The sequence below is a fragment of the Nymphaea colorata genome, chromosome 5 (genome assembly GCF_008831285.2).
Source record: "Nymphaea colorata isolate Beijing-Zhang1983 chromosome 5, ASM883128v2, whole genome shotgun sequence".
NCBI classification, from domain to species: domain Eukaryota; kingdom Viridiplantae; phylum Streptophyta; class Magnoliopsida; order Nymphaeales; family Nymphaeaceae; genus Nymphaea; species Nymphaea colorata.
The window spans coordinates 26940900-26968240 of NC_045142.1; the positions used below are offsets into that span (position 1 = coordinate 26940900).

Genomic DNA, 27341 nt, shown 5'->3' on the forward strand with positions numbered 1-27341 from the left:
TTGATAGGTAAACGAACTTCAAGTTGATCAAAGAACTAGGGTCTTTAAAGCAGATTCATATGGTCCTGGCCTTAGAATTGCCGATCAATTTGGCTAATTAAAGAAACAACATGAAGCGCATGACAACAACGTTACCCAACTGCGTGACACCTACCACCTGTAAAACCCCTTTTAAAGATGGTATCTTGTACAAAGATTACTTCCTTGCAGAAGACTAAAAAGATGGTAGGGTCGAACGTAGCCCCGATTTGGATGAATATTTTCTCCATTTTCCCTATGTCGAACTTGTTTTTGATCCGACATTCAATGCACTTTACGCTATCGAATTTGATTGGTTTGCCAGTCTGGTTAATAGATCCTGAGACGACTCCCATGGTTGCCAAGCCCTTTTGATCATGAGCTCAAACTTGAACCGTGGGTCTTTACCGAAACGAAGATGGCACGAGGCCTTCGGCCAAAATCTGGGCACGAGATTTTTCCGTCGTGGAGAAGAAAATGTGATCGAGGAAGTCGAGTGAAACGGGAGAGGCATCAAAAGACATGGGCATCGACCCTTGTGTTTCCTTCTCCATTTGGAAACAAGAGGCGAGCAGGCTTCTACCAGTCAACGTTTCCGATCGTGGGGCCGAGGCCCATGCTCATACAGAACGGGAAGAAAATGGGGGCAAGGTGAAAATTCTTCTGTTGGTCCTTACCTCTCACAGTCTCACGTAGTCCCTCGTCCTTGGACACGCTGCCCCGGACACCCAGCTCCATTTACCACTGGGATAGATGATAGAAGAGAATTTTGCAGTATCCTAGAATAGAATTCTATTCGTGGGCTTGTAGTTGCTGTTCCGGTGTCTCCTTCTTGGGTTCTGGAGGCGGAGTGCGGGCGAGCGAGGGAGCGTGGCGCCGCCGGAAGACGGTAAAAGGTGGGACTGGGGAGGGGAGGGGAGGGGCGTGATGAACGACGAAGCCCAGCAGCGGCGGTGCCTCATGGCAGAGCTGGTGAAGTCCTCGCAGGAGAAGAAGGACGCGCCCTTGAACTGGGCTGTCGAGGTGAGCAAGCTACTTCAGCAGACAGGAGGCGGTTTCCCCTCCCTGGAGTTGGGCGACGCCCTCGTCTCCCACCTCTGCTGGGACAACAACACCCCTCTGGTCTGGAAGTTCATTGACCAGGCTATGAACTCCCACCTCGTCTCCTCTCTCCACATCCTCGCTCTCCTATCCTCCAGGTTCCCTTTTCCGTGCCGCTATCTCAGTTTCCACGTCCCTGGAAATCTCTGTTTTGTTGCTTGATGATAGATGGCATGAATTCCAGGATGATTTCTCAGAGATGGAACCAACCGGAGGCCTATCGACTTTATCTGGAGCTCCTAAGCAGGCATGCGTTCTCCCATACCGCCAAGGACGTTGCTCATTGCAAAGAAAAGTATGTTGCTCTTTGTCACCTTCTTCTCTGATTGTCTTCGCGCTTATGTTTGACGAGCTTTTTCACGGACCCATCATTTGTGAATTCTTCGAATGTGATATTGTGTCTCGACTCAATCTCAAGAGAAAAATTGACTGTAGCCAGGATTTTGTGGAATCCATTGTTACTACATAAAACGAAGAAAGCGGCACTTTTGATCGTTGAAACGTAACGTAGGAGTGACATTAGACTGTAAAATCGTACTTGGTCGTCTATGGAAGCTCAATTGCGTTATTTCTGTCTTTGTTGTTTTGTGATCTTTGGGTTCCTATTGAACCGTGTTTCTCTTTCTTAGGATGTTAAAATCTGTCGATGAGAGCCTGCACCTGTCCAGCACATTTGGTCTTCATATCGTGGATCTTGGACAAGCAACCGTTCTGTTTCTTTTCCATGTTATTACTAACTTGGTCAATTGCTCATTGGAGGATTGGGGATTGCATTCAGCACATATCGACAAACAGGGCAGCATGTATATGGATGTTGACATCCAAGAAAAGCTGGATGATGGAAGCCATGAACACCGTAATCATCTACGGAAAACTAATGCTTTTACTGCGTTGGAGGTGGTCGAAAAGCTAGTGGAGAATAAGAAAGCCACAATTATCTTCCGTCTTGTGCATTGGAACATGTTGTACCCTTTCCTATTTATGTTACCTGTTGCTGTTATCCTATGTTGTCTAACTTCTAGTTTCCAGAACCATATCGAACAATTCCAAGTGCTTACTGGGTTTTGACAATACTTTCTTGTCAATACTTTCCTTGTGCTCTTTCTAGTTGCCTGTATCCTGCACACTTCATCCTACTATGCTTATCTGTGTCTATCCATGCATTTCCTATTGTTCCATTTAAATAATGTTTTGTGCCTCTAATCTGTATAATCTTCTCAGATTTTCCCATGCAGACTATGGATTTCAGGGATTAGTTTTCCTACAGAACTCGTGTCCTAGGAGACTAGGAGTATCATTGCATATATGAATACGAGCAAAGTGCACACGGAAACATACTTATACTTGATTGATAATAATCGGTATGGAATGTTTAGGTCAATTGTTAAAACCAAGATTTCTGGACCGTCTTACACTAGCTTATGTTTTTGGAGAGCTTCAGTTGAAATTTGTTGTTTTTTTCCTCTGTAAGTGCTGTGGATTCCTAATTTTTAACCTTTCAACTTATGCTTGCGGTATTTACAAGAATCCTGTGTGATCTGTCCATTTTTTCCAAGGAGGGTGTCATGTTAACAAAAAATAATAAAATCCACATTTTTATAGTGACTAGGTTTAGCTGAGATGTAAAACTTATAAGAAACTTTTACATATCAAGTAAGTCATTTCTATCTCTTCCACAACTTCATAAAGGAGAATCATTTCCATTCTATAGTGCATATGCAATAAAGAATGAATTACATTTCTTATCGTTCATTTGCTTCTTTTCCACATTCTGCAATGTGAAATATCATTTCTACTACAAAGCGATGTATGGAATTGACATTTGCACATATTTGAGATGCATTGTAAAGCTTATATTAGGGAGGAACAAAGGGATCCAAGGTGAATTTTAACTTTCTAACTAGCATATAGCTTATTGAAAAATGTATGCAGCACCTTAGTCCATAACTGGCAATACCTTAGTTGTATAACTCCCTGGAGTTTTATCTGACACAATTGTAATCATATACATCTACACATGTTCCTTTCATCTCTAAGATATTCACCTCTTCAATTATGGCTCTTATGGCTGACAGTGGCTTTTCTTGAATCTTCATATTAAGATATGGATAATAGGCGAACATTGGACGGAGTGATAAGAGATGAAAGCTGTAGTGGATTCCTTCTGTTTGTGCAAAGAAGATAGAGATCTACTTAGAAATATTCATTCTTCATAGTTAATCTCTTGATTCCCTTCATTTCCGATTAATTTACTGCTTTTAGCCTTCTACAGGGCAGGCATGGTAATGCAAGCATAGCATTTTCATTCCAGCTTAATCTCATATGTAGTCAACTATTTAAATTATAGCAAGAATGGCCATCCATGGGCCTATGTTTCCATGAGGGAAAGGGCTGTAATTTGTAGGAGGTTGGCATGGTAAAGCAAGCATGGGAAACTTAAGATAAAGGGAGTTTATTCTGAATATTTTTAGAACAACAAACATATTTAGAATAATAAATATATTTAGAACAATCAACTTGAAAACTGTTCATATTTTACCCGTCATGTAACATTATCATAATATCCGTGGATTGGAATATGTACCTCTCCCTATAAGAGAACATAATGGATGGAAAATATTTGGTTCTAAGATATGGTACACATTACTCTGGTCAAAAGGCAAATGCTGTTGGTGTTATGAAAACCTATGTGCAACATACAGTACATTAACTACTTGCAATTCAGATGTCATGTGCAGTCATTAACTTGAGAAAATAGTATCAACCTTCACAATCATGTTGCTGTTCCCAATTTTTTTGTCTGTTTGTGGTCAATCAGGTTATGGATGCTTAACAAACCTAGGGGAGAACCCATAGGAAGTATTTTATCTTGATAATCAACTGATCTTTTATCAAAGTTATGATTAAAGAGCAAATCAATTGGGGGTCTTACATGTTACAACAAAATTTCCATTCCGGGCACTGAAACACATGACTTGGCACCTTAATCCCTTTTATACTTTTCCCTATGGTGGCCATGCATTGGAACTTATAGAATATGCACAAAGCCCTCATTTCTTAATGTGGGTAGAATCCAACCTGATGGTATTATATACATTTTAAGCGAGTTCAGGATATGCTTAAAAGGCAAGGGCAAACTGCAAATTTTGAGTTTATCATATCTAATTTGAATTGAAGACTGACATTCTTCATCATATCTTGCGGTACTGAAGTTTCCTTTGTCTTTCTCCCCTCAATTAATAGGCCCGAGAAATTTAATGAACTGCTGCAGAGGTTAGATATTGCTGAATCTCATAAGTTAACTTCATCAGCAAGCCAGCAACTTTCAAGAATAAATACAAGCATAAAGAAAATTTTGGCTCAGGAGCATCAATTAAACAGGTGCCAGGCCATTGGTGTATTGATAGATGTTGGCTCCTGCGGTTACAAGTCTTGCCACAGCTTTGGAGTCGGTCGTGGTGCATGCTGGATTGCTTTTGACATTTATATGGAAAATGTGATGGATGGGAAAAAACTTCACGCTACATCAGCGATTGATGTACTTGCAGGTGCGCAGCAATGTCCTTGTGAATATATAATGCTTCTTTGTCTTCTTGAGAGGCTAAGTTACTTTTCCAATTTCATATATTTCTATTACTTGTATGCATGATGTCTTCTATATGTATACTTTTGTTTCTTTTTCATGGGAAACAAAATGCAGAACTTATTCGAACGCTGAAAGTGATGAATTATGCTAGCTGGCAAGAGACCTTTCAAGCACTCTGGATCTCAGCTCTTCGTCTAGTGCAGCGAGTTGAGATAAACATACATTTCCTTATATAAACTTGATGCCTTCTTGATCTGTTTAGTGATTCTGATTTGTTTTTATTGTTCAGGAGCGTGAACCTCTTGAAGGACCAGTGCCACATCTTGATGCAAGACTGTGTATTCTGCTGTCCATCACACCTCTTGCCATTGCACGTGTTGTTGGACAAGGAACAGAATCAAATATGCATGTCAATGATGATTCAAGGAGTAGTTTGGGGTCTCCGCATCAGCATGGCATCATTGGCATGGAAAGGGACACAGACAGTTCAATTAGACATGGTCTAGTTTCTGCTCTTCAGATACTAGGACAATTCTCAGCACTTCTGTCCCCTCCTCCGTCTGTGGTCATTGCTGCTAATAATGCTGCCGCAAAAGCTTCGAACTTTATTACCAATTTGAAGGGTGGGAATGACAACTTTAGTAGCGTTAAGCATGTCGATACTTCTATTAGGCCAGGTGACCTTTCTTAGCCTGCATGCAAAAGTGAGGGATATAATGGATATTTGTTTTATTTGGGTTAAAAGTTTGATATGCTATGCTGATTTCTTTCTGGAAAACACCTTTATATGCCGTTACTTTTTCCTGCATATAGTCATCTAAAAATTTTTCATTTGCTTGTCATGCAAAGACTAAAATGTAGATGCTTAGGCACATTTTACTTGCTATATATATGCACACACACACACACACACACACACACACACACACACACACACACACACACAAGAAAGGAACTGGTATGCATACTTTTCCTTCTTCCATTTATTATCTCCCCAATGAGTGAATTGGGGTTAACCTAAGTCACATGGGTAGTACGGTTTGGGGTATGGGTACAAACATGACAACTTTAGAAAATGTGGGTATCGGGGTACAGTAGTATATATATATATATATATATATATATATATATATATATATGCAAAATAACATTTCAAAAATAAAAATGAAAGCAACATTTAAATAAACAAGTGATATAAATAAAAGCACTGCATATTAATGAAAAATGACTCTAAAAACAAAATGAAAACTAAGTTGGAAAAGACTAAATCAAGTACAATTAAGCAGTTTGGATCAATTTCGATTTAAAGAGTACCTAAATGTGTCCACGTACCCACTTCGAGTAAGAGTACGACGACACGTGTACGTGGACTTATTGAAGTACCCACGTGACTTAGGGTTAACACTTTGTCTGCTCAATCTTGCCTTCTCTTTATTCTACATTGATAGGAATGGAAGAATCTCATTTTCCATCAAACAAGGAGCAAAAAAGAAAAAAAAAGGATGCAGACAATTGAAAATCTCAAGGTAGTGTCAGTATCTAAAGTGTTGGATGATTCATGTTTGTTAAGACGTGTTTATACTCAGTATTAGGCTTGAAAGGGCACTTGTGTAATAATGTTTCTTTTAATGACTTTCTTGTAACTTATCCCTCTCCTCTAGTCTATATAAAGAGGAGTTAGGGATTCTTTCGAAGTTAATCAAAGATTAGTTCTCTTAACTTTATCATGGTATCAGAGCTCCAGCCGTCTCCTCCTCAGCGAGTTGTCGCCGACTGAGCGGCGCCGCCGCCGCCTCATCGGCGTCAGTCGCCGCCGCCGCCCTTTGCCGCCCTGTCCATTGCCGCCTCGCCCTTTGCCGCCCTGTCCATTGCCGCCCTGTCCATTGCCGCCTGTCCATTGCCGCCTGATCCATCCCTGCTGCCCCTCGTCGCCCTACCCATTGTCTGCCTGCGCCGCCTCCGCCTGTGCCTCCTGCGCCCGTCCGCCTGCGCCCGTCTGCCTGCGCCGCCGCCTCCGCCTGTGCCTCTTGCGCCCGTCTGCCTGCGCCCGTCTCCCTGCGCCCGTCCTCCTGCGCCCGTCCGCCTGCGCCGCCGCCGCCCGTCTGCCTTCGCCGCCGCCTCAACGCTGATTTTTTCCTCTCTGCGTCTTTCCGCTGCATGCTGCTCCGCCGCTGCTCTGCACGCTGCTCCTCCGCTGCACGCTGCTCCGCCGCTGTTCCGCCGTTGCTCTGCCCGTGGTTCTGCACGCTGATTTTCTTCTCACCGTCGTCTCTGGTATCTCTCTTCGTTCAGCTCTGCTGTTGCCTCTTCTCGCCGATCGGACTTCTGGATTGCTACCTGCGTTAACTACATATTGCTTCATGATCAGCATGTTGTCTTTTGATATGTGATTGTATTCTTTTGCCTGCACTTCCTATTCCGTGGCTCGGTTTCCTCCTTTGTGTTGAAAGATGTCTGAAATTAGTAGTGGCGCTAATACCTCTTCCTTTGTATCGTCGGGAGAGATGAAGAGTTCCCCATTTTCCAGCATTATCACCAAAATGGATGGGGGTAATTACGAGATGTGGGCCATGCAAGTAAAAAGAACTTTGATCGCCCATGAGAAGGAACATCTCATATTGGAGCCCGAGCCCGTACAGAAGGTAGGAAAATATACTACTTGGTTTAAAGATAATTCATTGGTTATGGTATGGATTGTTGGTACTCTCTCACAAGAAATTGCAAATGAAGTCTTGCACAAGGACAGTGCAAAGGATATGTGGGATTCCCTTGCTGCCACTTATTCACAGGCAAGAAATGAAACGCGCATTATGCAGCTTCATCATGATATCCATCAGATGCGCCAAGATGGCAGACCTCTTCACACTTATTATTCTAGTCTCAAGTCCATGTTTGAGAGACTGAATAGCTACTTTCCCGCATGCAAGTGTGAACAACAAAAGGCATACAGAGATATGCTTATGGTAGGGGTCTTTCTTTCTGGTTTAGACTCTGTTTATGAATCCGCAAAGAATCAAATGCTTACTAGTCCCTCGATTCCTCCTATTGATGAGGCTTACAGTAGGCTCAGCAGAATTCCGATCTCTGCATCGACTGTTCCTGATACCACTTCTGCTATGCTTGCTACTCGTGGCAGAGGAGGACCCTTTTTTGCCAGAGGAAGAGGGGGCCGTGGCCGTGGCAATACCCCTTCGCGCCCTGTATGTCAGTTTTGTCACCGCATTGGTCATACTGTGGATAAGTGTTGGCAGAAACATGGTCGTCCAGCTTTTGCAAATCAGACTGTATCTACTGATTCTCCTGAGCAGCCTAAGCCTCAGCACATGGTATCCTCCAGTGAGTTGCATGTAGATGACATTCTCTCTCAGTTGAGGCACTTGATTGGCGACAGCGCCCATCCATCCCCTGGTCCGACCACTTCTACTGTTCCTACCGCTGCGAGTGCTTCTTCATCTGGTATGTATTCTGCTTGTACAGTCTGCTCTCCTCCTGACACTACAGATTGGCTTATTGATTCTGGTGCATCGACACATCTCTGTGGGGATAAGATGCAATTCACCTCTTACGTCCCTACTCCACCGGGTCGTTCGGTTATTCTAGCAGATGGAAAAGATTCACCAGTTGTTGGACATGGAGAGGTCCAACTTACTTCATCATTGCCGCTGCAGCACGTTCTTCATGCACCAGAATTCCCCCATAGCCTACTTTCTATCAGTCAGATTACCAGAGAATTAAATTGTCGTGCTATATTTGACTCTTCCTCTCTTGTGTTTCAAGATATACTGACGGGCAGGGTGATTGGCAGTGGCCGTGAACAGGGAGGTCTCTACAGGCTAGTGCACTCCTTTCCCTTTGCTGGATCTACCTCGTCGGGGTCGTCCTCATCCTCGGCTTATACTTGGCATTTACGTTTTGGACATCTCCCGTTTCAGAAACTGCTGCATGTTCTCCCTCAGCTGTCTCATAAGTCGTCTTTTCAATGTGAGTCTTGTCAGTTAGGCAAACACCATCGGTCATCCTTTCCTCCGCGGTCTAGTAGAAGTAGCCACTCTGTGTTTGAGTTACTTCATTTTGATGTTTGGGGCCCGAGTCGTACTCCTGACCTTCAGGGTCATCGGTATTATCTTGTTGCTGTTGATGATTACAGTCGTGTTAGTTGGGTTTTTCTTATGAAACACAAATCTGAAGCGGGTCATGTAATCAAAAATTTTATCAATGAAATTCTGACTCAGTTTGATACTTGTGTCAAGATTGTGCGCTCTGACAATGCTCTTGAGTTCTGTGCTTCCTCTTTAGAACAATTTTTCAGGGATAAGGGTATCATTCACCAAACTTCTTGTGCCTATACCTCTCAACAAAACGGGGTTGCTGAAAGAAAACACCGCCATATTCTTGATGTCGCCAGAACCATTATCATACACAGCCATGTTCCCCATTCTTATTGGGGAGATGCTGTTCTTACAGCATGCTATCTTATTAATCGCATGCCGTCATCCGTGTTGGGAGATCTTATTCCTTTCTCTGTTCTTTTTCCTGACAGAGAATTGTTTTCTGTTGCACCTCGTATTTTTGGATGTGTTGCCTTTGTTCAGTTACTTGGTCCTGGGCGAGATAAGTTATCCCCTCGGGCTATCAAAACGATCTTTGTTGGTTATTCCCGCACTCAAAAGGGATATCGTTGTTATGATCCTTCTACTCGTCGATATTATGTGAGTGCTGATGTTACATTTTTTGAGTCCACCTCTCCTCTTATTTCTCTCCCAATGGAACTCAATTAAGGGTGCCTGAATTTAGTGATGAAGTCCACCTTCCTTTACCTCTCATGAGTTATCCACAACCCGTTGCTTCGCGTTTTGGGGCTATCTACCAACGTCGCACTAAACCTGTTCAACCTGCCCCCTGTGCTCCTGTGCCTTCACCCAGCATGCCCAAGGTACTTCCTGAACACACAAATCCTGCTGACCATTCTTTATGTGATGATGCCACAGGGGACTCTCCAGAGCATGCTACTGGTCCTCATATTAATGAACTTGATATGCCTATTGCTCAAAGGAAAGGCAAACGCAGTTGCACTATGCATCCTCTCTCTGGTCATTTGTCCATGGCTCGACTCACTCCTCCTTACCGCCAGTTTGTCAAGGGACTGTCGGCTGTAGCTCTTCCACAGACTCCTATGGACGCTCTTTCTGATCCCAAATGGGCCGCAGCTATGCAAGAAGAGATGGATGCCCTTCAGTCTAGAGGCACCTGGACACTAGTTACTCCTTCATCTGATGCAGCTATTGTTGGTTGTCGATGGGTATTTACTGTTAAATACAGAGCAGATGGCAGCATTGAGAGATATAAGGCTCGCTTGGTTGCAAAAGGCTATACTCAGACTTATGGGGTTGATTATTATGATACCTTCTCTCCTGTGGCACGACATGCTTCTTTACGGGTTCTTCTCGCTGTTGCCGTCAGCAAGAATTGGTCTCTATCACAGCTTGATGTCAAAAATGCCTTTCTGTATGGTGACCTACATGAAGAAGTGTATATGCAGCAACCACCAGGGTTTGTTGCTGAGGGGGAGTGTCAGAAAGTGTGTAGATTGAGAAAGGCAATTTATGGTCTGAAACAAAGTCCTCGAGCTTGGTTTCAAAAATTATCAGAGAATATTGAGTATGAGGGCTTCAGACGTTCTTCGGCTGATCATTCCCTTTTTGTCAAGAAAACTTCTACAGGTACAGTGATAGTTCTTGTCTATGTTGATGATATCATTGTTACAGGGGATGATATTCAGGGGATTTCCAACATCAAGGGCGTCCTTGGACGACACTTTGTCACCAAGGATCTTGGTGAGCTACGCTATTTCCTAGGTATTGAGTTTGCCAGAAATCAGAAGGGTCTTATCATGTGCCAAAGGAAATACGTTACTGATGTCTTGCAAGAGACAGGTATGCTAGGATGTCGACCTGCCTCTACACCCATGGACATCAATACTCGCTTGTATGATGATGATACTGAAGATGTTGATGCTAGACAATATAGAGGGATTGTTGGGAAGCTCCTATATATCACTGTTACTCGACCTGATATTGCCTATGCTGTCAGCAGAGTGAGTCAATTTATGGATAAGCCCAAGAAAGTCCATTGGGATGCTGCCATGATGATTCTCAGGTATCTGAAAAATTCACCAGGAATGGGACTCTTCTTTCAAAATGGTACATCTCTCACTATATCTGTGTATGTTGATGCTGATTATGCGGGATGTCACCTTGACAGAAAATCCACTACTGGGTTTTGTGTGTTTATTGGATCCAACTTGGTTACATGGAAGAGTAAGAAGCAGACAGTGGTTGCCAGATCAAGTGCAGAATCTGAGTATAGAGCTATGGCTCAGGCTACTGCTGAAGTTATGTGGGTTAGATCTCTGATGTTGGATCTTACTGTGGAAGTGCCTCTTCCTATGCAATTGTTAGGTGATAACAAAGCTGCTCTGTTTATTGCTAATAATCCTGCTTTCCATGAGAGAACCAAGCATGTTGAAGTAGATTGTCACTATACCAGAGACATGATTCAAAAGGGGTTTGTAAGCACCTCCCATATTTCAACTACAGGGCAAACTGCTGATATTTTTACTAAAGCTCTTGCAAGAGGACCATTCCAAAGTTGTTGTTCCAAGTTGAGCTTGTTTGACATATACGCTCCAACTTGAGGGGGAGTGTTAAGACGTGTTTATACTCAGTATTAGGCTTGAAAGGGCACTTGTGTAATAATGTTTCTTTTAATGACTTTCTTGTAACTTATCCCTCTCCTCTAGTCTATATAAAGAGGAGTTAGGGATTCTTTCGAAGTTAATCAAAGATTAGTTCTCTTAACTTTATCAATGTTTATAGTAGTGTCTAAAGTGTTCAACTTCAGACTAAGCTCTGGCACTGGATTGGGTCCATGTCAGGCTTTCGGGGGCCGGTGCCTTAATGGATTGTGTGGTTTGGGTTTCAAATTCAACAAAAATCCTAAATGTGGGCCTGACCTGGTTCAATCATAGGACGGAACAGGCTGAGGCAGCTCCCAGGCCTTTGCAAGCCCTGCAGATCCCAGTTAGGGTCAAAATAATTAGGTCGTAGTTTCATGGCATTATATGTTCAAGCAAGATTCTGCTTGTGTATGGCTAAGCAGTTCTCTGTGTTGTTTATGCTACATGATATTTTCTTGAATGGTATTTGTAAATATGAACTGCATGCGACCCGACTGTTTATTCTTGTGGACGGAACAATGTGGACAGGTACAAATGTGTGCTGGATCTGTAGCATCTTTGTGTTTTATGAAAATGAAATCTTGTTAAAGTTAATAACAGTTTGGATCTAAAACATGGATGTAATCCAGATTTCATCCATCTAAATTTTAATCAAAATTTGTACATATTGGATATCCACACAGGTACCGGACAAAAGCCCCAGCCTGCAATCCAAACCTGGTCCTGGCTCTACCCATCTACAAATGGGCTAGGGGGCGGGCTTTAACCCAGTCATCATGGGCTTTTTGGGTTTGTATGGGTTCATGGACAAGTGTGACCCATTGCAATCACCTATTTTCGGCTGGTTCTTTTTGAAGCTTAATGACCATCTTGATAAGCATGATGTTCCTGACTAAAATCAACTTCTTGAGTGCCAGAAACCAAGAGTTAGTAGAAAAAGAGACAGAATTCAAGAAAGTGACATGAAGAAGATGAGGTAGGAAGTGTTAGAGGGATGAGTGGCACACGAAAAACTAATGTTATTGTATTCAAATTGTGTGATAATATTAACCTCTTATTTTCCAAAATGTCAGTATAGTAATGGGTATTCTTAATCACCTCCATCAATCTGAGGTTGAATTTGAATTAGAACACATCTTTGCCTTGTATTGAGGTGCTTGGGTTTAAAATAGCTCTTGCACTGATGATTTCCGGAAATCATGATGTTGGAAGTTGGTGGATTTGGCATGATTTTTCTGGGTTTCCGCTCATGGAAATAGTTTTGCCTTGCTGTTCTAGGAACTGTTTTTGAAACCCTTTTCTTGTATGTGCTTTTGATCATTTTCCTGGCTGAAAAAATAGTTCCATTCCACAAACAAATTTTGACCTACCAAAATTTTCTGTTTTGACTAAAACCTTCTGCTGTTCTAATATTTGTACTGGTAGAGTGGGCAGTTGCGACAAGATGATGCTAGATGGTGCCATGAAATAGTAATCAAGGGTGTGATGCATTCCGGTGGGCATAAACATGTGCATATGCATGTGTGTGCACACATCTGGACACGTTCAAATGTGTATGTGCAGCTTTACAGGCTTTATTTGTTTTAGCTTCAAAATACCATTGATTATTGCCTATTTGCACTTACTAGTATCTTCTAGATCAGGTGGTTACAAAGGCATCAGAATATTTAACAGCTTCACGAAGTATATGCATATTTGTGTGTGTATCTATTATGTATGTAAGTCTTATGAGTGTGTGTGTATATATATATATATATATATATATATATATATATATATATATATATATATATATATATATATATATATATATATATATATATATAGAGAGAGAGAGAGAGAGAGAGAGAGAGAGAAAGAGTCAAATTCCTTGTGTTGATAGTATTGCTATAACATGGATTGTTTCTTTACAGTTGGGAATATGCGGCACCTCATAGTTGAAGCATGTATTGCACGAAAGCTCATTGATACATCTTCCTACTTTTGGCCTGGTTATGTGAGTATGTCACCAAATGCTTCAAAAGACTCGATGGCAACACAAGGATCTCCTTGGTTAAACTTCATGGAAGGGGCTCCATTGACCATTCCACTTAGACAGGCACTCAGCTCAACTCCTGCTTCAAGGTATAAAAGATAACTGAAAAATTTTAAGCATTGGTACCAATTGAAAGCTTTAGCAATTGTACCAAATTTCTTATCTCCCTTTTCAAGCATGGAGGCCATTTAAAGTTGTCCAACACTCTAACTTTTTCCTTTTCAAATGAAGTGTATCAGAGCTTGAAAAACTGTATCATATTGCTTTGAATGGAGTAGAAGATGAGAAATATGCTGCAGCTAAAATTTTATGTGGTGCATCTTTGATACGTGGATGGAATATCCAGGTAATCAAAACAGAACCAGTTTATTCAGCAATATACATTTCATATGAAACACTTAATATTGTTACTTGGTCATTGACCATAACAATTGCTGCTGTTGTCTTTTTTTTATAGAACCTAGAAACGCACACTCTAATATTCTTGAGTACCATGTGAATTATTGATATAATGACAGCTACGTTCTTTCTTCTGTTAGCTTGTGTCTTGTCTTCCTCTTGAAATTCTGCTACAAATTGCTTTACCTTTTCATTAGGTTTCAATTTGTTTCCTCTGTAATCTTAAAGACTTTGGTAAAAGATTTTGTTTACACTTGATTCTTTGTTTTTTTGTGTTGCTATTCCATTGCAAGGTCCTAATGTTGGTGAGGATTCTGGACTTTGGTAATGTATAGTGTGTTTTTCTGTACATTTGAGGACAAATTTGTCTTGAAGGTCAATGGTACCTGTTAACATATCATGTGTAGGGAACCGGGTCTGGATCCAGACCCGGTCCCATGGGCACGGGTACCGAGAGTGGCTCGGTACCTTAGGCGTTTTTCCCTCTTATTTAATCCCACTTATAGTGTAATTGTTGATTAAGTGGAATAACATTTTCTCTCTCCTAGGGTTGCGGTTGTGCACCTAGGTTAGAGCTTCTCCGTGGTTTTTCACCTCTCTTTGAGGTTTTCCACGTATATTGTGTGTTCCTTCTCTTTCTCTCCATCTTGGTGTGTGTTTCTACATGGTATCAGAGCCAACGCGTGAGAGATCGTTGGTGTGATAGTCGTGTTTCCGCCGTTTTTTGCCGCTGCTGTTTCCGCCGTTTTTTTCTCTGCCGCTGCTGCGCCGCCGCCGTCCAGCGCTGCCAGCTGCGCCGCCACCGTCCAGCGCTGCCAGCTGCGCCGCCATCGTCCAGCGCGGTTGTTCTCTGCTGCGTTGCCGCTGTCCAGCGCCGCCGTCGCCCACTTCAGCGCCGCCGCCGTCCCGCGCCACCGCTGCCCACCGCCGTCGCTCTCTCCCGCACCGCCGCCGTCCAGCGCCGCTGCCTCTTGTTTGTCGTCTCTGGTGCTGGGTATTCTTTCTCCTTGGTGATTGTGATGGCCGAGGAGATGTCCCTCAAGATCGATGATGCCCTAGACTCGGGCAGCAATACCAAGAGCGAGATCTTGCCTGTTCAAGTCACCTCCATCCGGCTGAACAAGGATAACTATCTCTCTTGGTCGGCTGCCCTAGAAATTGGGATAACCAGTCGTGGTCGCCTGCCCTACATCACTGGGGAGAAGCCTGCACCTTCAAAAACCGATCCGCGATGGGCTACTTGGACGTTGGAAGATAGTCAGGTTAAAGTATGGATTATTAGTTCTGTTTCTGCAGATATTCAGCCTTTGATCTTGCGTAAATCGACTGCCTACGACATGTGGACTGTGCTTGCACGGATGTATGGCCGTAAGAAGAGAGTATTGCGTACGTACCAAATCAAACGTAGCATATACTCTCTTAAACAGGGTGACTTGTCTGTAGCCGCTTTCTATGCAGCCCTAAAGACTAAGTGGGAGGAACTTGACTACCATGTGAATGATGACTGGCACTGTGGGTCTGATCATGCCTTGTACTGGGACAAAGAGTGGATGGATCGGACGTTTCTTTTCCTCGGAGGCTTACGCGATGAATTTGAATCCATTAGGAGCCAAATTCTCAATTGTGACGAGGTCCCCGGAATTGAAGAGGTGTATGCCCGTGTGGAATCTGAGGAACAGCGTCGACAGGTGATGCATATTGACACCAGTCAGGGGAGTTCTCCTTCAGCCTTTGTTAGTCGTGCTTCTGGGATTGGACAACGTCCTGTTCGGCGGTGTAGCCATTGCAACAAATCAGGACATTCTGTTGATTTTTGTTGGGATCTTCATCCTGAGAGGCGGCTTGTCCGGGGTCGTCCTCCTTCTAGCCGCCGGAGTCCTTCTGTGCCTGAGCCTAGTCAGAGTAGTCCTTCAAATGTTGCCAAATCTAAGCTTTCCTCCGATCAAATCAAAGAACTGCAAGCGTATATCAGCCGACTGTCTACTACTCAGGAGGATACTTCCACGTCTGAGGGGGCTAAGTTAGCCCAAGCTCTCGTGGCCACTAGTGACCAAGGTAATTCCTCACATGGTGATTGGATTGTTGACAGTGGTGCTACGCATCATATGACAGGGGACCCTAAGATGTTCCAAGAATACAAATTGTCTTCGGGACAGCAACGTGTATCTATGGCTGATGGTTCTTCTATCTCTGTGGCTGGAAAAGGGAGTTTGTCCTTGTTAAATAAATACTGTCTTCATAATGCTCTTCATGTTCCCAATATTCCTGTGAATTTGTTATCTGTCAGCAGTATTACTAAAGAGCTCAACTGTAATCTGATCTTTTCTGCTGATCGGTGTTTTCTGCAGGACTTGGTGACGGGGCAGAAGATTGGGATTGGTTCGGCTATTGATGGACTCTACAGACTGCCTGTGCAGGTTGCGTCCGCTCTTATTTCAGCCACTAGTGGACAGTTGTCAGGTATGGAAGACAGATCTACTATTATGCGATGGCACGAGCGGCTTGGTCATCTTCCGTTTCCATTGATTAAGTTGTTTCCTAGTTTGTTTCATTCTGTTTCCATGGACTCCTTCACCTGTGAAGTGTGTCAGTTAGCTAAACATGTTAGGGCCTCGTACCCTATTTCATTCAATAAAACCACTCGTCCATTTGCTTTGGTTCATTCTGATGTTTGGGGTCCTTCGGGAGTACCCACTTGTCGTGGTTTTCATTACTTTATGACCCTTATTGATGATTACTCCCGTTGTACGTTCGTGTATCTGTTGAAAGAACGTAGTGAAGTTCCCGTTATTGTCAAAAATTTTGTGGCCTTTGTTGAGACTCAGTTTCAGACGTCTGTCCAAGCTTTTCGCACCGATAATGCTAGAGAGTATGTCTCTCAATCCCTAGATGATTTCTTGAAGAGCAAGGTTATTGTCCATGAAACGTCATGTAGTTACACACCTCCCCAAAATGGCGTGGCTGAACGAAAGAATCGCCATTTGCTTGATGTTACCCGGGCTCTTCTGTTCCATCGACAGGTTCCCAAGCGCTACTGGGGTGATGCGCTTCTCACTAGTGCCCACCTTATCAACCGTATGCCTACCCGTGTGTTGCAGGGCCATTCCCCGTACTCTATGCTTTGGCCTTCTCAGAATCCCTGGCCTCTTACTCCTCGGGTGTTCGGGTGTGTCTGTTTTGTTCATGACCATAGTCCCACCCTCAAGAAACTTGATCCTCGGTCTGTCAAGGCTGTCTTCCTGGGGTATTCCTCCACTCAGAAGGGATACAAATGTGTTGATCCTACCACCTCTAAAGTCTATGTTTTCCGGGACGTCACCTTCCATGAACATGAGGCATACTTTCATGTGAATCCTCTTCAGGGGGAGTATCTAGGACACAGTAGTGAAGAGTATTCCTCAAATCAGTTGATTCAGTTTACGGATTTCTTGGATTACAAGGCCAGTGACAGTGTGGCAGACACAGTCAGAGATGATAGAGACCGTCACATGGACGAGGGTCTTGTTGATAATCAGCCTACAGCCCGTGATCATTTGTTTGGCCAGGTGTACAGAAGGAAGAAGACAGATGTGATTGAAAATGTTGATGTAACCAATCCCAATCCTGTGAGCTCCCCGGATGACCCAAGTCTAATCAATGAAGAGCTTCCTATAGCCCTGCGCAAGGGCACCAGGTCTTGCACTTCTCATCCTATTCAGAGATTTGTCTCTTATGCGAAATTGAGTAAGGATTACAAATGCTTTATAACATCCATGTCTAAGTCTGTTATTCCCAAGTGTGTGGAAGATGCTAGAGAGGATCCTAAATGGCTACAGGCCATGACAGAGGAGATGAATGCCTTGGCAAAGAATGACACTTGGGAAGTTGTGGATATTCCCAAAGGGACTCATTTAGTTGGTTCAAAGTGGGTGTTCAATGTGAAGTACAAACCAGATGGTACTGTGGAAAGGTATAAGGCTCGGCTTGTTGCAAAGGGGTTCAGCCAGAAATATGGTATTGATTATCTTGAAACCTTTGCCCCTGTTGCCAAACTGAAAACTGTGAGGGTCATATTAGCACTTGCCGTGAAAAAGGGGTGGAGCATGGATCAACTTGATGTTAAGAACGCATTCTTGAATGGCAATCTAGAAGAAGAGGTCTATATGAGTATGCCTCCTGGATATGTTCAAAGCGGAAAATGCTGTCATCTTAAGAAAGCCTTGTATGGATTAAAGCAGTTTCCTAGAGCATGGTTTGAAAGACTGAGGATAGTGATGAAGACAAATGGATACAAACAGGGAAATGGTGATCACACCCTATTCATTAAGCAGAGAGATGGCCTGGTGAGTCTTCTTCTTGTGTATGTTGATGATATGATAGTCACAGGTGACGATGAAGAAGAGAAAAAGAAGATGAAGGAGAGGTTAGCTGCTGAATTTGATCTTAAAGATTTGGGTAAACTAAGGTACTTTTTGGGGATAGAGATTGCTCGGTCAGAGACAGGGCTGGTTATGAGCCAAAGGAAATACACTCTGGATCTTCTAAAGGAGACAGGCAAACTTGGATGCAGACCCTTTCAAACTCCAATGGAGTCTGGTACAAAGATAAGCATCAAAACTGGCAACATCCTAGATGAAGAAGGAAAAGGGCGGTATCAGAGGCTGGTTGGTAAGCTCATCTATCTTACTCTTACTCGCCCTGATATTACTTATGCTGTGAATGTGTTGAGTCAGTTTATGCATGCTCCTACTGATTGTCACTGGAAGAGTGCAGAAAGAGTGTTGGGGTACCTAAAGAATAACCCAGGAAAAGGATTACTCTATACTCAGCAAGACCAACTTAATATTGAAGGATACTCTGACGCAGATTGGGCCGGATGTACTGATACTAGGAGGTCTACCACAGGGTACTGCATCTTTCTGGGAGGTAACCTGGTTGTATGGAGAAGTAAGAGGCAGGAAGTTTGCTCTAGATCCAGTGCTGAGGCTGAATACTGTGGCTATGGGAGTTACAGAAATGTTATGGTTAAAGATTCTCCTAGCAGATATTGGTGTTGAAACAGAAGAGAAGATGAGGATGTACTGCGACAACAAGTCTGCAATTAATCTTGCGAATAATCCCGTTTTGCATGACAGAACTAAACATGTGGAGATTGATCGCCACTTCATACGGGAATGCATAGATTCAAAGGAGTTGATCCTACCTTATATGAAGTCTGAAGATCAAATTGCAGATGTTCTAACCAAAGCCTTATGTACATCTCAATTCGAGAAAAATGTAAGCAAGCTAGGCATGTTTGACATGTATGCCAAGCTTGAGGGGGAGTGTTAACATATCATGTGTAGGGAACCGGGTCTGGATCCAGACCCGGTCCCGTGGGCACGGGTACCGAGAGTGGCTCGGTACCCTAGGCGTTTTTCCCTCTTATTTAATCCCACTTATAGTGTAATTGTTGATTAAGTGGAATAACATTTTCTCTCTCCTAGGGTTGCGGTTGTGCACCTAGGTTAGAGCTTCTCCGTGGTTTTTCACCTCTCTTTGAGGTTTTCCACGTATATTGTGTGTTCCTTCTCTTTCTCTCCATCTTGGTGTGTGTTTCTACAGTACCCATTAGGGCTGCACAACGAGTCGAGCCAACTCGGGCTCGACTCGAACTCGCTTGAAAAAACTCGACTCGTTTATAAACGAGTCGAGTTCGAGCTTAAAGTTAAACTCGAATATGTTAACGAGTCGAGTTCGAGTTAATCAAGCTCGACTCGACTCGATTTTAATTTTTTTAAGTTTTCTTCATTATTTCATTTTGTCTCGTTTTTTGTGTTTTTTTCCCTCTCATTTTTCTTCCCTCCTCTTTTTGTTTTCCCTCCCATACCTTTTCTCTTCTCCCGCCGCACACCTTTTTCTTCCTCCGCATTTAATGCCAATGCCATTATTTCATTCCCTTTTTCTCTTTTCTCTCGCACGTGCTTTCTCCCTTCTCCCACCGCATTTAATGCATTGCCATTAACACTGCCCTGCCCTGCGTGTGGCAGGTGTTGAAGGAGCCGCGTGCGGAGAAAAGAATAAATGAGTCGAGCCGAGTCGAGCTCGAGCTTAAAAACAATTTATTGAGTCGAGTTCGAGTTAAAGTCATCCAGCTCGACACGAGCTCGAGTCGAGCTCAAGCTGACTAAATATAAGTCGAGCCGAGCTCGAGCTGGCTGAACTCGAGCTCGACTCGGCTCGTGTGCAGCCCTAGTACCCATACATTATCATCTTCAAAGACATCCATCACTAAATCAGCCGATGGACTGGATACAACTCCCATTCACAGCGTAAATTTCAGTGCATGACAATGGGTTGCCTGAACCTCTTAATTGCAGTAACAACTCTAAACCAGTTTGTCCTACATAAGAAAGTCACTTTTAAATTCCATTTCAGAATCTAAATTTGTCATATGTACATCATGACTTGGATTAGATAAGCTCCCTGTCAGGGATCATATGTCATCACATGATTTTGGGCTAGTAGAACCTCTTAATTACAGTAAACCTCTAAAACAGGTGTGCAACGCAATAATCATTCTTAGAGTCCATCACATAATCTAAATTTTGGGTGTATTTACCATATGATTCCTATGAAAGTGAACATATATGGATTTGGCTTCTTTATTTGTAGAATGAAGGAGTATTCCATCCTGAATGTTCTCTGACATTGAAGAAGAGGAGGCTGGTTTTCAATCAGAGAATGGCTATCATATTATTTTCAGAGGTCTTGTTTTTCTAGAAGGTGGGCAGCATAAAAAGCTCATCTTGTGATTAACAAACAATTTTGATATCTTCAATTGGTCCTTCCATCTTCTTGATAGTTGCACTAGTTTGAAGACCAGCTGGACCTGGAAAATCAGCTGAACCAGCAGAATATTGACCACTGATTTTGCATGAAATACGAGTTCAAACTGCATTGTCGTTGTTCCTAAGTCTGCACCTGATTGTTTTAAAGTTATTTGGACGTGTATATTATTACATGCTTTCTTTTCTTGCATCCTTGAACATTTTAGACTTCAGACATGTTTGCCAGAGTATTTGCTGGTTATAGATGTATATCCTAGTTTACATTCTATGCAATAGCTGAGCCAAACTTTTTGACTTGCCTGATGTGTTAGTTTCACATGTCATAATTTATTTTGTTTGCTTTCTTACAGTTTATACTTCTCTGCAGGAACACACTGTACAAATCATTGTGAAACTTTTGTCACCTCCTGAACCACCAAACTTTTCTGGATCTGGCAGCCACTTGGTTGCTTATTCTTCTGTGCTTAGTGCTGTTCTTTTTGGATTGTCATCTATAGATACAGTTCATATTCTTTCATTATATGGCATGGTAAGATTTCCATAACAGTATAACTTTATATTTTATGGTTTTGTTGTTTTCTTTTCCTTTAAAAGGTTAATCTCTTGTAGGGCTGTTTTCCTATTTCAATTTTTACTGTTACGATGGATGCCAACAGACTCAATTTCATCTTCTTTTGTTATGGTTATTTTTTTGTGAATTTGAGTTTTACACAAACGTAGAATGGTAAAATAAGCATCTCAACACTGTATTTTGAATGTCAGGATTCTGTACTTGTCCCTCTAGTCATTTCGTTCTCTTCTCCTCTTATCTTCTTTGCTTGTTTGTTTGTTTTCTTCCAAATGGTTGCATGTGCATTTTATCAAGTGCGTATATAAATTTCGGCCTTCTTGGTGCTGCTGAGGGCAAAAGCATTGCAAATATCTTTTTGTGTATAATTCTGTACCACCTTTTACATTACTTAATAGCTTCTAGACATTCTTCTTCGTTCTTCGTTTCTATTTAGTCTTTTTGTGTGTGTATCTGTTCTTGAGGCATGCGTGTGTGTGTGTAAATGTGTAACATTTCAATCTGAGCAACTAGGGGTTTTGTGAAAGCAATTCTTAAAGAACTGTTCCTAATTATTGTTCATTAAATAACAAAGTCTAGTTTTAACTTTTAAAAGGAAAAGCACATAAAGGGAAACAATTTGAAGAGTGATATTGTGGAAAGTAAGAAATAGAAAAGGTTTAAATTGTGCAAATAACAGCCCAACACAATTTGGACTGTGTCAATTAAGGATTGCCTTCTGTAGCATCTTGCATCGACATATAGTGCACATGCTAGGGCACGCTATTTGTGATATATCTATACCAGAATGAGCTCTATAACCTTCACAGAGTGTCCTATGCAGCTAACTTTAAATATCAAAAAATTCGTCCTAGAGCTACCATATTGCTGCTTCATTTTTTCACTGATAAGTGCTTGGTGCCTTTTTGCAGTTACCAGAAGTTGCTGCTTCTTTATTGCCAATCTGTGAAGTGTTTGGTTCTCTGGTGCCCTCTTCACATTATAAGTTAAGTAGTGGAGATGAAACATCATCATATGCCATTTTCTCGTGTGCGTTTCTTTTTCTACTTCGTTTGTGGAAGTTCTATAGGCCTCCTCACGAACACTATGCAATGGGGCATGGTTCTCCCCTTGTTTCAGAAATGACTTTGGAATACTTGTTGTTGTTACACCATAGTCGTCTCACTTCATGCACATCTAGAGGTAATACATTTGTGAGTAAACAGAATTCATCAGGTTTGGCTCGACCAATTTACGTTGACTTGTTTCCCAAGCTAAAATCTTGGTACTGCCAGAATCAGGCCTGCATAGCTTCCACACTTTCTGGACTCTCTAATAGAAACCCAGTTCATCAGGTTGCTAACAAGATTCTGAATATGATTTTTCGAAAAATGAACAAAAGTGGAACATCAACTTCTGTTCCCGGCACTCCTTCAAGCGGGAGCCTGAGTAGCTCATCAGGGAATACGAGTGATGATGTCAACCAGAGACCCGTGATTCCTGCTTGGGACATGCTAGAAGCCATTCCTCTTGTTCTTGATGCCATTTTAACTGCATGTGCTCATGGAAGGCTTTCTTCTCGAGACATGACAACAGGTTAGTTTTAAAATTTGCTGGACTACCATCTTCTGTTGCCTCTAGGCATATATAGGTAAACTATAATTTATTTCAGCATGTTCTGGCAGTTGTTCATGTGCGACAACAAAAATTGTGTACGTGCAAGTTTCTCTCTAAGCCATTCACATGCATTGACTGGCTTGTTTCCTTAATCTAGATGCATTATTGATTCAATTTTCGTTTTTAAATGGAACCTCAAATATGAAGAGGGATAAATTTCTTAAAGTAGTGTAAGTTGGTGGTTGGATATTGTACAGTCCTTTGTTGAAACTTGAAAGCGATGGTGGATTTTTGGGCTTTTTTAGAGTAACCTTTTCTCAAGATCTTGTTATTCCACTTGCAAAATTCTCTTTTCCTTTTTATTATTTTTAGCAGATTATGTTTGTTCTAGAAAATGTGATGGCATTACTCTATCTGCTCTACTTATCATTACCTGGTCATAACAATGAATACAGATTATCATGTATGAATCTCAGGTAGACATAATGTCTGGACTCCCATGCTCCTGAAGGCATCTTCTGCTTTATTTTCCTATTGGACAGTTCCATTCAATGTTGTAAAAAGTGTATCGTAAGCCGTATCGATCAGGCCAATAGATACGCCATATCGTAAAGCATTGTAATGTATTGTATGTGTATCACAAATTTATTTTTTTAATTCATTTAAAAAAAAAAAGAGAAAAAACAGATAAATCAAGAAAAATAAAAATTATGTTTTTTTAAGGAAAAAACATGTTATACATAATGACAGGCTTATTATAGGTATGAAGTTACTTCACAAACATTAATAAGTGGTCATAATATCATATAGCAACACAACATGAACTAAGACATCAAGAAACGTAAGATCTACATAATAACTCATAAGTAAGTCATAAGATCCGTAACACATCAAAAGCCAAGTTTTACGTACACTATATATCACATCACAAGACAAAATTGTTCAATGTTAATGCAAATAACAAATGAAAACAGCTTCATTCATAATCTTTATCATCTCATTCTCATTTTCATCTTTCGTAGAAGATATAAATCCTCTTTATCTAAACAAGAATCAATCATCCATGCGTAAATCTGCCCTCAAATTGACGATTTTATGGTGAAACTGATTATTCCTTTTGAAAATTGCCACTCTCCCCCTTCAACTATTACATATGTTCAGAAATGAAGAGGGAAGTAAGTTTTAAAAATTAGTTTGAAAAAGGGTGGTTTTAACCCCATATTTTTCAAAATAGACATGTATGTGCGATAAGAGGTGTATTGCCATGTATCGTATGATACAGGTTGTGTATCGCACAATACATGCAATACACATACGGTACACCACATGTTTGCGATACAGGTGGTGTATTGTATCGTAAATTTAAAACAATATGGTACGTATCGTACGATACAGCCCCGTATCGTACGATACGTACAACACTCGTTCCATTAGTTACACATCTATATAGTGCCACTTAAAAAAGCTATTGCTTGGTGTTCTATAATTCTTTTTTTTTTTTTTTCAGGCCTGAAGGACCTTATCGACTTTCTCCCTGCTAGTCTGGCCACCATAATCAGCTATTTTTCTGCAGAAATAACTCGTGGTATCTGGAAGCCTGTTTTGATGAATGGAACAGATTGGCCTAGTCCTGCAGCAAACCTTCCTTCTATTGAGGCTGAAATGAAGGAGATTCTTGCTCCAACTGGTGTCAACGTCCCCAGCCCTTACACAGGTTTTCTGATGGTTCTTATTTTATAATTTTTACTTTGTCGTCTTGTGCCTGAAGTAATTGGTGATCGGTGGGAAAGTGTTTTAAGGTGGTTATTCACTACCAGGGTATTATATCTTCAAGAAATAAAGATATAGGGCTTCCACTAGATGTGACATTCTTGTACTTCGCTTTTTTCCTCTGTTTATTTCTGTTATGCTCTGTTTTAGTTATGCTCTGTTTTAGTTCTTTATTAAGCATTGTTTTCATTATGTTTGAGTTTTACGTTTTATTGGGTTGGATCGGGACCGTAGTACGGACCTGCTTAGTTTTATGGTGTAAGCTCTTATTTGGGCGGGATTATTCCTAATGCATGATTATGGTGTTTTGTTCTCCCTCCTAATCTCTCTCTCTCTCGCTCTCTTTCGCCCCTTTCTCCCTGTCGCCAGCTCCTTGATAGCCCTAGAGGCGATCAATTTCTTTGTTGAAATTTATCATGTGCTTTACTGGTAATGTGGTAAAGTCATCCTACTCATCCGTTTCTGCTGATTAGAGCAAAAGATGTGTCATATTGAGCATATGTTCTTTGCTGCAGCAATAATTTCTTTTCTTCCTCTTTTAAATTGAAGCCCATAATGGCTGCCGTGATCGACATAAAACTGAGTAGACGGATTTTATTTGATAAAGGAGGTTGAATATATTGGTCCCGAGATTGAATATATTGGTCCTTTGATAGGCATCCTCTTGATTTTTGATCCATGCTTCACACAAGGCCAACTTCTGTTACAATCCCTTCAATAAATAGATTAGTGCCGTCAGGTTTGATCTTCTGTTTGAAGTAGTGCTACAGGGTTCATTTTGGGAGCTAATTTTTGACTGTTGAACTTTTCAAAGCTTGAGATTATAGGAAATTGCTGATATAATTTGTCACTGTTGTGGAGCTTCTCTCTCTCTCTTTCTCTCTCTTTGGATAGTGCACACACACAAACAGAACTAGATGCACACAGTACCATTTATTTCAAAATTCAAAGCATACTTTTTCTACTTTTGTGCTATTTAAGGCATTAATTGTTGTTTATTTCTTTCATGTCCAAATGGTTTTTGCTAGATGGGACCATACAAGCTATGCTTCCATTACCCATGGCAGCTCTGGTCAGTTTGACGATAACATTTAAGCTTGACAAAAGTTTGGAATTTGTCCATGGTGTGGCTGGATCTGCTATGGACAGTGCTGCCTCTGGATGTCCTTGGCCTAGCATGCATATAGTTGGAGCACTATGGGCACAAAAGGTTCGTCGTTGGCATGACTTTATTGTCTTCTCTTGTTGCCGTTCTATTTTTGGGCAGGATAAAGAGGCTGTCACTCAGCTTTTAAGGAGCTGCTTTTCAGCTTTCCTTGGATCCAGTTGCCAATCGAAACTAACTGCCTTTGGAGGTGTCAGTGCATTGCTTGGTAACTGTATTGGTGCACAAGCTGTTGATTCTGGCCGAGCAGTGGCTCCAGGTTTCTTTTATCTCCGGACTTGCACGGCCATCCATGATAAAGTGTTTCTGTCTGAGGTAATACTCAGGCTAGTGATTGAATTCTCCCGCGAGTTGGCTGTTGGATGGACCATAACGAGCAGTTCATGTACCCAGATGGCCAGGAGGCTTAAGTGCAGTAGGGTGTCTCTGGCAGCTGCAGCAGCAAAAGTTAAAGAAATAGCAACGCTTGGTGCAAGCCTATTGTGCGTTTCTGGAGGAGGCCATCTCGTGAAAGTATTGTATCAGGAAACTTTGCCTACATGGCTGCTGTCTGCCAATGAGAAGAAAACCAAGAGCATTGGTCCAGTTTCTTCAATTTTGGAAGGATATGTAATGGCATACTTGGTAATCCTATCTGGTTCATTCATTTGGGGGGTAGGGATTGCAAAGTCTCTCTGTCCAAAGATGTCTCAGGCATTTGGGCGACATGTGGACTTCCTGGGGGATGCAATTGAAGGCAAAATCTCGCTGGGCTGTGATATTGCTACATGGAAGGCTTATGTATCGTGCTTTGTTGGCTTGGTGGTTACCTTAGTGCCAACTTGGGTAGCTGAAGTTAAACCGAACACACTCAAGAAACTGGCCATTGGGTTGAGGGGGTGGCATGAATCTGAGCTAGCACTCTCACTGCTTGAAAGAGGGGGACCTGCGACCATGGGATGTGCAGCAAACCTATTTATGTAAGTAGCTGTTGGAACTAGTTTGTTAGCAGAACTTGCCCATTTTTGCGAAACCAGGGAGACTAATCTGGAGAAGACATTCTGCAGCTTTGAGGCGTTACTGTAGGTCATTGAAGAGGAGATAATAATGTTAGGGACATGTTGGTATTTTTCAAGGGAAAATTGCTTTGGGCATAGAAAATCGAGTTAACAGATTGTGTACAGTTCATGATCATACTGATAAATCCAATGTGAAGAAATATGAGACAGAACCCTAGTACCTGGTGCTGGGCACGCGATTTGTATATTCTTCCTTAGGTTCAATGTCTTGCTGTCAAAAACACTAATAGGTTAGGTAAACAAATGAGTTACGAAAATTAGAATGAATACACATTGTTCTATTGAATATGCACAGAGCTCTGCACGCCTAGGCCGGTTGGCCATGACCTCCTTGAGTATGACACAAGTTCCTAACTAGTTTTCTAAGCGCCTTATTTTTCGATGAAACCAATTTAGTGAGTTCATCACGACTACTAATAGGCATCAAAGTAGTAGCAGCCCCTTGGCTTCATGCATGACTTTGGCGGGATATTTGTGGGTGGATAAGCACAAATTGTTCA

The 27341-nt window shown here is 41.9% G+C and overlaps 1 protein-coding gene across 4 annotated transcripts; it reads left to right on the top strand.

The window, feature by feature from the left end:
- Positions 1–360: 360 nt before the first annotated feature.
- Positions 361–27127, top strand: LOC116255178 (mediator of RNA polymerase II transcription subunit 33A-like). Of its 4 annotated transcripts, XM_050078015.1 has the most exons (13): positions 361–1217; positions 1304–1414; positions 1749–2081; positions 4363–4667; positions 4820–4911; positions 4995–5382; positions 13355–13565; positions 13708–13822; positions 21052–21213; positions 22164–22827; positions 24356–24562; positions 25647–26098; positions 26177–27127. In XM_050078015.1, exons 1-13 carry the CDS (start codon positions 946–948, stop codon positions 26744–26746), a joined length of 3882 nt encoding a protein of 1293 aa, XP_049933972.1. In that variant the 5' UTR covers positions 361–945; the 3' UTR covers positions 26747–27127. The 4 variants fall into 4 exon arrangements, with proteins under 4 accessions (XP_049933972.1, XP_031486817.1, XP_031486819.1 ...); XM_031630957.2 differs by having other exon boundaries at positions 371–1217; positions 25647–27127; XM_031630959.2 differs by lacking the exon at positions 1749–2081 and having other exon boundaries at positions 374–1217; positions 25647–27127.
- Positions 27128–27341: the final 214 nt, after the last annotated feature.

Bases quoted from the DNA above. Each gene is read 5' to 3' on its own strand.
- LOC116255178 (XM_031630957.2), top strand. From the start codon at position 946: ATGAACGACGAAGCCCAGCAGCGGCGGTGCCTCATGGCAGAGCTGGTG. The intron at 1,218-1,303 runs GTTCCCTTTTCC...CATGAATTCCAG, and splicing joins CTCGCTCTCCTATCCTCCAG to GATGATTTCTCAGAGATGGA. The intron at 4,668-4,819 runs GTGCGCAGCAAT...AACAAAATGCAG, and splicing joins AGCGATTGATGTACTTGCAG to AACTTATTCGAACGCTGAAA.